At 38.3% G+C, this 13,862-nt stretch overlaps 1 protein-coding gene across 2 annotated transcripts in view; it reads left to right on the forward strand.

Annotated features, from left to right (window-relative positions):
• Positions 1-13,862, forward strand: part of CDYL2 (chromodomain Y like 2) — a 40,177-nt gene that overhangs the window by 12,380 nt on the left and 13,935 nt on the right. For both annotated transcript variants that reach the window (XM_039353469.1, XM_039353470.1), the window contains one exon: positions 7,413-8,007. In XM_039353469.1, the coding sequence (XP_039209403.1) occupies positions 7,413-8,007 (595 nt within the window). The remainder of the gene's footprint in view (positions 1-7,412; positions 8,008-13,862) is intronic.

The raw sequence follows: 13,862 nt of genomic DNA on the forward strand, positions 1-13,862 counted from the left end.
AATGTTCAACTAGCTTTTGTTACAACAAAGCTTACCCCAATCTTGAGTCATTTCATTTTCTGTTCTTAGAACTACTAGGAGGAATTCCCGAAGATCCAATCAGAATCCTATAACTTAAGACAGTTTTTCTCTATCAGTTGATAGGACCATAAGAGTTAGATCTTCCTGTAAATGCTAGGTATTGAATTGAGGCTATTCAGATTGATTCATTGATTCATTCACTCACTTGTTCGCTCATTCATTCATTCATTCATTCATTTTCTGTAGCCATCCAACTCAACCAAGTGGCTCTAGGCAGCTCATAATTCTAAGATTGTAGAACAATAAAAACAATACAACAGTAAAAACATCCAGACAATAAATACATGTAGCAGCTGAGATAATTAACAGTAAAGCCAAAAAATGGAGCTCATATATTGTTGAGTTATGGTCTTTCATATATTGAGTATATTGAATGAGATGAGTGGTCTAGAAAGATAGGTAGGTAGGTAGGTAGGTAGGTAGGTAGGTAGGTAGGTAGGTAGATAGATAGATAGATAGATAGATAGATAGATAGATAGATAGATAGATAGATAGATAGATAGATAGATAGATCAAGGTTTGATGTCATCACCTAAAATTCTTATTCATTCTTCTGCTACTTGCTATATCTAACCCACCCACGCTGGAGACAGAGAATAGTTGGAAAAATTGCATATCATACAACTGTTTGCTGTATTAATTTGGACCTTATAGATGGATTGGTGAGAGAGCAGACATGTCCTTAAATATTTATTTCCTAGGCATCTGTATTGAACATTGTAAGCATCTCCACTTGTCCTTAGAAATGGCACAGATGTCAATAAATGTCTTCCAATCCAGATGTTCTATTCCCTTTTGGGGGGGGGTTAACAGCATGCCTACATAGAAGATGGATGATTCCCAGATTTGTGTAGTTGGGTCTGACAAATTAATAAAGCCTATCATAATTTGCAGGAGAAAATTTTATTTTTACTATACTTTTTTTTACTGAAAAAAAAATATAATATCTTCTAGCAACTTTAAGCATTATTATGGGATGAGATTAGATTGCTTTGTTGAAATCAGTAGAAGCATTGAATCATACAGAAGGCACTTCGTTAAAAAAGCCTTTTCGATATAATTCTCCTAATTCTGAGACTAAATGCTGGCGTGCATATAAAGATATCTTCCCAAAAGGGCCCTCTTTTATATGAGAAGATATAGGAAAATTGTGTTTTTTAGAGGTCACCAAGGAAACTGAAGCAATATGTTCAATAGATGTGTTGAAGGTTTCTTCAACGATCTCTCCAAAGTCACTATTGTGAATGATAAAAGAATAAACAGCATTAATTTTTGGATTACGGTATTGTTTTTCTTGGGCACATCAGCATAGATGTGCACTCATGCTCTCTGAATTGAATGACACTATTGGAATGGATTTTGTGGTCATGGCAAAAATGCATCATTTGGAAAGTCCATGCATTCTTCTCCTCTCACTTTTCACTTCTGGCCAGAGAGTGACCTACTAACATATAGAAGTCTTCACGTGTTCTGTTTAGTGAAGCTTTTAAATGATGCATCAGGTATGGTATCATACCGCTGCTGATTGACATCTAGCAAGGAACTTTCCATAATACTCAACATCAATTATTTCAGAAAGTTCTGACTGTAAGATCATAGTTTATGTCAGCTATCTGGTGGAAAGAAGAAATTATATTTTACAATGATATTCTGTTTGCTTCATGGAAGCAAAGGAAGGCGTTCCTTGGTTTTCTATTGTCCTCCAAAGAGAAATTAAAGGTCAGAACTGCTGCTCAGCCAGAATAAGGAAAGAAGGAAGCTTCGGAACCACTTTTGAGGAAATTCCTTGCAAGAACTTACTTCTCCAGAGGTTGATTGAAAGGGATCCATTGGGAGGATCATCCTGCCTTATTTCCTCAGGGCAAAGAGGAAGAGTCAACGTCTTAGTTGCTTCAGTAGTGACACGCAGTTAAGAAATCGTATAGCGTATAGCATAACACTTGAGCCTGGGGGCTACACCCAGACTTAGAGGGATAAATCAGAAGATAAACTCCATCAGAAGGCAGAGGTAAACCAGATACATGTATTTGTTTTGCAAGACGTTTCTACTGCCCATTCAGACAACTTTTAAAGTTAAAATAAATCTGAATCAAATCTAATTACAGAGAGATAATTTGATTAAGACCCAGCGGTCACACCGTCACATTCATATGTGTATATTGTATGAGGGTAGGTTGCAAAAACCACTCAGTTCGTTAGAAAACTTTCTTACCCAAAAGAAAAAGAATCTTCATTTTCCTCTGGGATCTCAAGATAAATATGTTGTCCTTCAATTTATCTCCTCATCAAACTTGTGGAGAGGGTTGAGTTTGAGTGATAAGGACTGGCCCATCATCATCTGATGAGGTTGAATCAGAAATAGAACTTGGGTCTTCTCCAACCCCTTAGCCACTATATTACTCTGGATCTCAGTGTTTTCAAAGAGGAATGAGACATATTTGCTCCAGATATCACTTTCAAAGAAAGAAAAAGGGCAAAAAGCTACAAAAACAAAAGAACGGGTTGTCCCCTCATCCCAAATGGAAGTGATCGACCCAGCATTCCTCCTGCTGGGTGAAATTCTAATCCATTTAGCAACCTGGGGTCAACTGCCATGAGCAGTAGAGAACCAACAATCTACTTCCCAAGGAAGGACTTCAGTGGGAAAGCTCTGGATGAAGAGACTCAGCATTCTTTCAGAACTTCAGCACTTCCATATAGTATCTTGGAGAAGATTTGGACAAGTAGAGACATCATGGGTAGGAAGCCCAGGTTCCACGTGACTGGGGACGAGAGGAGGAAATTGGAGGATTCTATAAAAGGATGGGTTGTTTTGTCAGTTGGTTCCCAAATCAGAGCATTCCATTCTTTAAACTATTTACACAAGTTATGGACTCTAGCAGGGCTGTCATCCAACTTTCTGCTACCCCCATTAGCTCAGTTTCCTTGGTGAAGATAAATATATTTGGAAGCTTTTAGATTTTACAATTCTATTTTGGATACAACTGTTGAAGTGATTTGGAAGCAATTTGTGGTCTCTTATTTGGCTTACATCAGTAGTATTCAGTTATCCCCCCCCCCAAAAAAAGAGCAAACTTGCTCACTAGCATATGCTGACCTCAATTAATGGCATCTTAAATAAGTATCAAGGGTGTAATTTTGCTGCTTGCAAATGGACGTATTTTCTCAGCACAATACTCACAGCTATGGTCCTATACCTTTCTTCGTTATATTGTTGGTTGGTTCCAGTCAATCCATCTAGTTATTGTTTTGACCGCCGATCATAACAAATAAGATAAAACCTGCACAAAAGTGGCCACACATTAATAAAATATAAACAAAAAAAATCAGTAAGAACTTTCAGTGTTATTAAACTGTTTTAATAGCAAATAAAATATTAGAAAGCATTAAAAACTTTTGATAAATTATTGTCTCTGTTTAGCAGCAGCCAGTGCAAAACTTGCTAATTTGCAAAGCAATGTCTCTTTGTCTAAAGCCATTAGATTAGGTTTTAGGTAATTCCATCCATTCCAGTCCCATAGTACTTGAAGTGTAGAGTTCTTTCAAGCCTATCCCCCCCCCCCAAAAAAAGAGGAAAAAATTGATGATCTCACACATACATCAGCTGAGACGAGGTTCCAGAAATGCAGACCTAGCATTGAAAAGGAGTTATTGTGTGTTCCATTCTCAGAGGAAGCACTGGTGTTTTCATTTCCAGCTGAAGTAAATCTTAGATTTTATAGAGCCCTACTTAATGGACTTTGGATGAAATAGATAAATATGGAGCTCAAGCATTGCTGCCAAAAATGGACAAAATCCAATGTACAATATCTGAAATAACCCAAGCCACTGACATAATTTATTTAACTTGCATCATTTAACATCGCTGATGTAATGCTTAATTGACATTGCTTGTGTTATTGTGAGAGTCACATGAGTAGGCAAGCATACCAAATTGGGCAAATAGATGCAAACTGACCCACATTCTATAAACGACACCCATTATACTTAACAGACATTCAAATTCAACATCACCCCTTCTGTCCAAATGGCCCATTAGCTTGAGCTTCAACTGTAGTTGATTACATCGAACATCAGAAATGGAAAAGGGGCAATCTTAAGCTATAAGAAGGTGGATTCTGATTGAATGTTACAAAGAAAAGCTTCCTAACAGTAAACACGGGTGGAAGCTTTGTTTGTTTATGCATTCTTACCCTCTTTATAAGCCTCCCTAATCAACTGTGAATCTGGATGGCAAGCCACCCAGTGGGTATACACAAAACTAAATTATGAAGTCCAAACATATTAAAACTAAAACTAAATGTACAAGAAGCACCTGCAGAAGGAGTGACAGAATCTGAGGGTGGAGTTAAAAGAGGGATCAGCCTAGAATCCCTACATAGCCACAAGTGAACTAAGTCCAATCCCCCTTGAATTCAGTGGACACTTATCTAACTCCAAGTAGGTGCTAACCATTAGTTGAAAAGAGTCCTGTGCATAGGCTATGTAATAAATAAATCAGTTTAATTGGACCTTGACATATGGACCTGTCTTTTGCATCTGATAACACTAGAACTAACAAGAGCTCAAATGCCCATTAGAGCAACATGGTTTTAAATTGCATCCTAAATGCAAAGGGGGGTGAGGGGCCATCTTCATCCTAGGAATAAGGTCTTCCAAAGAGTAAGAGGCACCATTGACACCCCTGTCCTATACCATTTCAAACAAATGAGAGACAAATGAGTGTCCAGTTTTTTCTTAAAAACTCCACTGATGTTGAGGTGGAACCCAGCTTTTCCAGGTTTTCAGGACATGGCTGTTATTAGTTTTCCTTGAGATTCTTTTCCCATATATGTCTTCCCTAATTCAACATTCATTCAGTGTGTAGAGAGCCATCTGTATAGCCAGTGGTGGGATATTCTCAAGAGATGCTAGAAATCTGTTTGAAATTTGAGATCTGTTGAAACAGATGTTTCCTTGCCTCACTAGTTTGCATAGAAGTGTAAATTTTTTGGAAATTTTGATGCAATGCAGAAAGAAAGGAAGGGGGGGTCCTTTCTTCCCCATATGGATTTGGGGGAAAATTAATATACAATATTTAATTTGTAGCACACTTTACAGAGTCATATTTTAGCTTTCATATATAAAAGTCATTATAAAATATTATAAATAAATAAGTGGATGACCAAGCATGTTTTATACACGCATGCACACATATATAAGTTAGGCTCTTTCAGACAATTGAGGTACAGTTTGCTGAATATTTTAACCATCACTACAAATTGCAAAATAAAATACTGAATTCTAAAGAAAGTCATGAGCCTCAATTTTAGCATGTTTAGAAGACAGAAAGTTTGTCCATTGAAAACAAGAGAAACCATCAGTATTTCAGTAAAACAAATAAAGTTATATAGTCTTTGCCCTCCATAATATTAAAAAATATACAAAAAAAACATTAGAAAAGGCTAAAAGGGGTGGACTAGGGCTTAGAATATGTGCTTTGCAATATAAAATCTTGAATAAGTTCCATTTTGAATTGATTTTGAATTATTACCATTTATCAACAGTTTCAGCATCTTCTGAATTTGATAAATTTCTTTTACCAATTTCATTCATTTTTTGGACCACTGCAAGCTTCTCTGTCTGTCTTCTACATTTGATTTGGTGTATTTTCAAAAACAGTCCAATTTCTATGATGCCATTCAAAATGAAAATATCCCCAAATACTGATGTTTCCAAAATTTCAGAAAAAGAAGAGCTACGGTGCTTTAGGACAGGATTTTTAAAGAAAGCTTTGAGAGAGATTCTTGTCTAACTTAGAACTCCATAGCTTGGATTGTACTTGGAAACTTTCATTCTCGGTGATCTTCATTTCTTTCTTGGTAGCGTTTGTTATTATTCATCTCTGTTGTTTGTTATTCTCCCGTATTGCATATTTTACACTTCCACTGAAAAAGTCAAAGAAATATAAGCTGTTCAAGAACGCCTCTGGACCACAGTGATATATAAACTCCAGTACAGAAGCACTAAGTATAAGTTTTAATATGCACATTATACATTTTAAATTCACATTTAAAAGTTCTGTACTTTTAATTGAGAGTGCACAATATTATGCTTAAAAACTCTGCTAATGACACTCACTGGATGTCATTAATTTTTAATCATTTGTAGCATTTTCAAAAGCTACCACAAAACACCGTGGGAGTTCCTCACAGTTGTATCATATGTTACCAGAAAAGCTGGAACAATAAATTTGACCACCACACTCCCTAAAAACTAGCTATGGTGAACCAGTAAATTCTTTCTCTCAACTTAGAACCGGTTAAGAAAAAAAATATTTAAAATATTCACGTTCATAAAGAATTCTGGTATAAATAAAGATGCCTTGTGCCGTAAAAATCCATTCTCCCATGCTGTTATTTATATCTCTCTCTTAATCTCTCTTATTTTTTTCTTAATCGCATTATATTGTTGTTTTATCTTTGTTTACTTGATTGTGTTATTGTACACACCCAGAGTCATGTATGTGAGATAGGCAGAAATTTACTCAGAAATAATCCCCACTGATGTCACTGAAATTCCCAGATAAACATGCCTGGGATTACCAACTTTTATATTGGTAAACTACCAGCCAGGCTAGAAGGAGGAATTAAGCAGGGACCTAGCTTGGAGTTCTTGCATATCCACAAAAGGCATCAGCCTCAGCTCTTCCAGGATCCATGAAATCTTATTGTCAGAATCCAATTATATTTCATTTCTAGTTATCTACTGTGGAAAAAACCCATTTCTGCTCTCTCTGGATTCTGTCATACTATGAAGGGGAAGGGGGATGAGCAAGGGGGTTTTATGGCTCTCACTTCCTTCATTAAAACTTCAAAAGGCCTGGATGTTGATTCTCACCAAGAGGACTGACCATAACAATATGGCCATCGCCTTTCATCTACTCTCTCTGAAGTCTCCCTTTTGCCGGCAGTAAGGAAAAAGGGGGGGGGGGACAAGGATCGTCGCCCGGAAGAACTGTGGGGTGGGGAGGCTGCTTGGGAACGCTTAAAATATTGAAGGATGGGAGATAATTTCTCAGATCCTGTCTAGCACACCTACAATCATTTCTCTTAATAAATATGCCTGTTGGAAGAGATATTCCAAGAGTTCTGTATTCTTAAGACGTAAAGTGAAGTGGGTCCTTACACTTACCTGGTGGTTCCCAGGGGGAAAGCAAAGAGCCTGGGGAGATTCTTGTAACATAGATAACTAAAGCTATTCACGAATGGCTCTCGTTGCTTGTACCTGACACTATTACTATTTTCCACCTAGCAGATTACCATTTTTCTTTCCCTTTGTTTTCCTATTAGGTCGAAAGGATTGTAGACAAAAGGAAGAATAAAAAGGGCAAATGGGAATATCTCATACGGTGGAAAGGTTATGGAAGCAACGAAGACACATGGGAACCAGAACATCACTTATTGCACTGTGAGGAATTCATTGATGAATTCAATGGACTGCACGTCACCAGGGAAAAGCGCGCTAAACACGGGAAACAAGCCAACGTGCCCAAATTTTTACGAGAAAGCAGGGGGTCATCCCTGGACAAGATAACCCACAGACCCTCAGACTCTGGGAAAAGCAAAGGACTCTCCCATAAAAGGAAGCGCATGACCCCCACCTTTCAAAAGCCAAAAAAAAGCTACGGAGCAAAACCTGCCTCTTCAAACGACAGAGCTGCTAAAACCGTATCGTACCGGACTACACCGAGTGGCTTGCAAATCATGCCCCTGAAAAAGCCACACAACGGCTTGCAGAATGGAGATGCCCCTTTCGAGAAGGATTCTGCTCACTTGGGGAATGGCTCTCAAAAGGCCAGTGAGGAGCTAAATGAAGCTGAAGGGGAAGCCAATTTGCCCGGCGTTCTCGAAGTCAACAACGAGACGCCCATCATGAATGGTATCGGTATGTGGATTATCTTTATATGAAGCCATCTTTTTTTTTTTTAACTTGGAATAGTATTGCAATAATGACGTAATACTTTGATTGATTGATTGTAGTGCCATCAAGTCATTGATGACTCTTAGCAATCATATAGATTTTTTTCCAGGGCAATCTGTCCCTAACCTGGTCCTTCAGGTCTTCCAACAATGCATCCATCACCAATGTGACTAAGTCTAGCCACCTTCCTGCTGGTTGTCCTCTTCTTTTTCCTTCCGCTTTTCTCATAGAGCCAATTTGGCCTAATGGGCAGCAGGTTAGTCAGGAGACTGTGATTTCTAGTCTAATGCATAAAAAGCCAGCTGGGTGACCTTGGACCAGTCCCTCTGTCTCAGCCCAACCCACCTCAGGGGGGGGGGAAAAGGGATAGAGGAAAGAGTATTATATATGTTCACTGCTTGAATTATTTATAAAAATAATAAAGACAGGATAAAATCAAATTAATAAAGATTAGAGCATCCTCTAAATGGCTTTGCATTATTGGATGGATGGATGGATGGATGGATGATCAGTTGAAGATTGAATGGGTAGGCCTCTTTTGTGTTGATCTGTCCTCAACCACAGTGGTCCAGGGTAGTTATGATGCCATGCAGTTGACTGAGTCTCCCATTTTCAGTGGTTTTTTTGGAGGTATTTTGCTGATTTAAGTAAAGTGGACCAAGGCAGTTATAAAATGGATTCCACTTGATAAAAGGCGTCCACAAAAGAGACTAAAACAAGATGTAGCGACGACATCAGCAAATATCGTGGCCCCAATTGGCAAAGAAAGCTCCAGACCACATTAATTGGAAACATGTGGAAGAGGCCTTCATAGACAATGGCTAGATCAGGGGTAGGCAACCTTGGCTCTTTTATGACTCGTGGACTTCAACTCCCAGAATTCCTGAGTCAGCATGGCTCAGCTTGGAAACCTCTCCCTTTTCCCTCAGCATGGCTGGCTCAGGAGTCATAAAAGAGCCAAGGTTGCCTACCCCTGGGCTAGATGATGAAGTAAGGTGTTGGTTTTCTAAAGCCAAGCACATTTTATTTCTTTAGTGTCCTGATAAAAACTACGTGAAAATAGACTGCTGGTTTAGGATAATGTATCAGAAAAAATCAGGAGTGCTCATCTAGGTTTTCTCTTCATTCGGGATCCCTCTCAAACGCATAGGCTTGAATTTCTGTTTCTGTTCTACTGTTTCATGTTAAGACTGAGTAGTTTTCTTCTCTATGGATCTCACGAATTCATCTCAGCTTTTACAACTCAGGAATTGTCTTGTTCTGTGATAGGTCAGGAGAAACGGCTGATAGTTTGCCTTTAGGAAGTAAAGAGGGCAGAAACTAGAAGATGATGTTTCACAGTGGTAGCATCAACTCTCTGAAACACCCTTGCAAGTCAAATCAAACTGTTCCCCTGCCTGGTGGCATTTAGGAAAATGCAAAAACTGAGCCCTTTCGGAAAGTGTCTTTAGTTCAAAATTAGCCCACGTTTTATTTAATTAATGTGTTTGATTCCCTTATGATGTGTTCATTCGAGATGTTTTTAATTAGAAGAACTATAAGTGGATTAGGTTTACTTATACGGTATCTTGTAAACTGTTGAGAGCCATTCTTGATTGCAGGCGAATGCACATGCAATTAATTAAGCTATGAGAATCCTGGTTGACTATACTTTTTCTTATGCTACCCAATATACAAATATTGTCATGGTTTTGTTTTTGTTTTTTTTAAAAAAATAACTTAGTTGATCTAATCTTTGCCAAGCCATTTTTAGAATTCAGAATATTGTTTCTGTGTCTTTTTCATCAACATTAAATGGGCCAAAAAATAAGATGGGAGAGAGAAAGTAGATGAAAGGATAAGAAGGGACCCGCAGTCCAATGATGGCAGAATCCCAACATGGATGAATTATTGTTTCACTGTGAGCATAATAGTCTGTGAAATCTGATCAAATAGTTTTATGCTATAGAATAGAATAGAATAGAATAGAATAGAATAGAATAGAATAGAATAGAATAGAATAGAATAGAATAGAATAATGGAATGAAGTAGAAGAATGGAATGGAATGGAATAGAATAGAATAGAATAGAATAATGGAATGAAGTAGAAGAATAGAATAGAGTAGAATAGAATAGAATAGAGTAGAGTAGAGTAGAATAGAATAGAATAGAATAGAATAGAATAGAATAGAATAGAATAGAATAGAATAGAATAGAATGCGGGATAGGATAGGATAGGATAGGATAAGATAGGAGTAGATAGATAGAATAATAGAGTTGGAAGGGATCTTGGAGGTCTTCTAGTCCAACCCCCTACTCAGGCAGGAAGCCCTATACCATTTCAGACAAATGGTTGTCCAATCTCTTCTTGAAAACTTCCAGTGTTGGAGCACCCACAACTTCTGGAGGCAGGTTGTTCCACTAAATAAAAACCAAGTACTCAAGATCAAGATCATTGTCTGCATTCAGGTTATATAGTTTTGCCTGGTCTTGGTCTGCAGCAACACATTCTTGAATAGAGCTTCAGAGCCAATGAGAGAAGACCAGTTGGCATGGAATTGTTGCTATCTGAAACTGATCGCGGTAATTCCACAAATATCTGGTTGGTTTCTTTGAATGCTAGATAAAATTGACTTTTTGGGTGATGGGCTCTTTCAGAAGGATCAACACAGTTCAGCAGTCAAAGGCCAATTGATTTAAACCAGAAGAAGATGAGGTCAGAGAAATAACAGTGACCTTACGCTCATACAGGCAAACAATGATAAGCATACTACTGTTATTATATTGAGTTCATCTAGGAAGATTTGATGCTCTACATTAAGTTCTATAGTGGAATAAGAAGAGAGGTAAATGAGTAAGAATGCAGTAGAAAATCAAATGACTTGTGATTTGTATACTTCTCACCATTAAGAGGGAGTTCACAAGCTCTCCAAATTCCGCCACAACACTGTTGACATTAAGGCTTAGATCTTTTCCAACTATCATACCTATGGTTATCTTTGGGCCAATTACTTGATTGTCAATATATTGTACTATTATTTTGACATCATAGCATATCCATTTCATGAAGAATTAGTATATAAATCCAGTTAGTACCTTGTCTTATCTAGATTATGCAGTTATGATTATGATATTGTTAATGGTTGAATCCATACCTAATCATACTTAGCATGGACTTGATGAAACCATTAATATTTAACATAACTATGAGCAGCAAGTCCTGTTGATTTCATTGGGTCTACTCAAAGCATGTTCGTTTTTGTTTGCCAATAATCCAAGTAAAACTACTGGTTCTCCTTTCATTTTCCAGATGTTGGGCACTATGCAACTTGAAACATGAAGGAAGTTTGCTATTTTTAGGTGGCTTTTGAGCCTGTTAACTTACAAAAGCTTTCCAGCACATATTCAGATGAAATGTCCTCTCTTCTTCACACTCCTACTCCATTTGTTCCTTCAAAGCTTTATGCTTTGCTGCTCTCATTCAAGTCAGTTCACTCCTGCTGGTAGCCACAAAAGGAAGCTGGATTCTTTTATTTTCATTTTTATCCCCGCTTCTCTGAGGCAGGCGTTTTCCTCGTGAGATAGGATACCAGCCTACATAGCGTGCTTTGCCCATGTGCAAGGCAGTCCCATGTGCAAGAGCAGAGCCAAAAGGAGAAAGATGAGTCAGCAAAATATAAGAGGCAAAGGAGAACCAAATCATGAGACCACCACTAGAAATAAGGGAGGGCAGAATTAATGCACATGTTAATTAGCTTAATTCATTAACGGTGGTGCTAATTTTGTACCTGATTTTTTTAAAGCCACTCAAGGCTTGGAGTGAGCAGTGAATCAACTAAAACCTTGTGGAAAAAGTGCAAAGAAGAGTGACAAAGATGATTGGGGAGCTGAAGGCTAAAACATATGAAGAACGGTTGCAGGAATTGGGTATGTCTAGTCCTAATGAAAAGAAGGACCGGGGATGACATGATAGCAGCCTTCCAGTATTTGAGAGGCTGCCACAAAGAAGAGGGGGTCAAGCTATTCTCCAAAGCACTAAAAGGCAAGACAAGAACAAAGAGAGAAACAACCTAGAACTAAGGAGAAATTTCCTGACAGTGAGAACAATCACCCAGAGGAACAAATTGCCTTCAGAAGTTGTGGGTGTTCCAACACTGGAGGCTTTTAAGAAGGGACTGGACAACCATTGTCTAAAATGGCATAGGATCTACTACTTGAACAGGGGGTTGGACTAGAAGACCTCCAAGATCCCTTCCAACTCTACTATTCTGTTATTCCAAAATAAATTCAACATTTTGAGGAGAAATGTTTTCTTTAATTGGCTTCCTGCCGATCTTTGATTCCATTCTGATTTTCTCCCACATCTCTTGTGGTCTGATTTCAAGGGGCAAATTTTGCAGGACGTTTCTTATTCAAACAAAGGACCCTTTTCAAAAAATATTGACCCTGGCGATTCAGATGTAAACATAGCACTGGATGAGTACACAGTGGCTTAATATTTTTAACATGCTTGCTTTTACTCCTCATTGGAAGAGCATTCAAGATAGCATCTTCTGAATAAAATGAAGTACAGGGCAAATATCCAGCCCAACGAAAATCAGTTCCTAAAATTTTGCTCACTAGCTCATTTGTTCTTAAAATCCACTTACCCCTGCAGCTACTTATGAAAAATTTAAATTTCATACATACAGCAATGTCCTTGCGACTTGTCAAGGATTTTACTTATCCTTCACATTTCCAAGCTAATTTGTCCCTCCTGCTGACTTTCTGCAACTATTCATTATAATTGGTGACCTTTGGGTAGGGATTGAATGAATGAGCTATGTGCGATGGCAGCAGCCATTTTGAAGTTCTCAAGAACCCCAAAGTATCTCTGAACCAAATTCCCTGGAAGGGAACCCTCACTTTGATGTTGCCAAATGAATTTCACGCTCTTCCTGGAACAAAAGAGCTACTCTCAGCAATCCAAAAAAAAAAATCCATCCTTCCTTGTCTATTCAATACACAGCTAAATAATAATGAGACTCCCTGTTCTATTCAATTTTCTGTGATGTGTTCCTCCTTTCTAAATGTTCTTTATTACTTAGGAAATGTTGATATAGCTCCACATCTGCTGATGGACCCTTTTGTGTCCAGATGCTGCTGCTGTCTTGGAACATCGGTTCCAAATTTCAGAAATAGGAAGAAGGAGATATTGCTTGCAGTAACAGACATTGTGGAGAAGGAGAGGAAGAGGCAGAAAAGCAAAGTGGAGTACGACTGTCACCCTTTGCAGGCCAAGGCCTTTACACAAGGGGTCCCCATCCCCTGGTTCGTGGACCGGAACCGGGCCGCGGCATGCCAGCATACAAACAAGCAAACCCTCATCTGCAGGATGCAGGCAGCACACAAAACCAAACACCCTCCATTCCACAGAAAAACCTCTCTCCACGGAACCAGTCCCTGGTGCCGCAAAGGTTGGGGACCTCTGTTTTACACTTTAAAATGCAGTCATGTCGGAATCAAAAAGTGTAATTCCCTCTGCAAATAAGCTCAATTTGCAGATATGAGGCTTTTTCTGGTTGTCTCTCAGCCCATTCTGGCCCAGAGTTTGATAACATCCAGGACATCTGTTGTGGTTTCTTTGATTCCCAACTATTTTCTAACATCTTCTACTAGAATGCCTCGCCTTCTGCTAAGTTCTTTCAGACAATGGAATAAAAAGGGGTTGTTTTCTTAAGTTTTTTTTGATGTTGTTGTTGCTTTTTTTTTAAAAAAAAGTCCTCACTCTTTCCATAGGTTTAACTCTCCCCACAATTTGTAAACAAATATCTGTTCTATTTCATTATTTTTTTTTTAAA

The sequence above is a fragment of the Crotalus tigris genome, unplaced genomic scaffold (assembly GCF_016545835.1).
Source record: "Crotalus tigris isolate CLP2741 ecotype Arizona unplaced genomic scaffold, ASM1654583v1 scf7180000018525.42219311030:4301911, whole genome shotgun sequence".
NCBI lineage: Eukaryota > Metazoa > Chordata > Lepidosauria > Squamata > Viperidae > Crotalus > Crotalus tigris.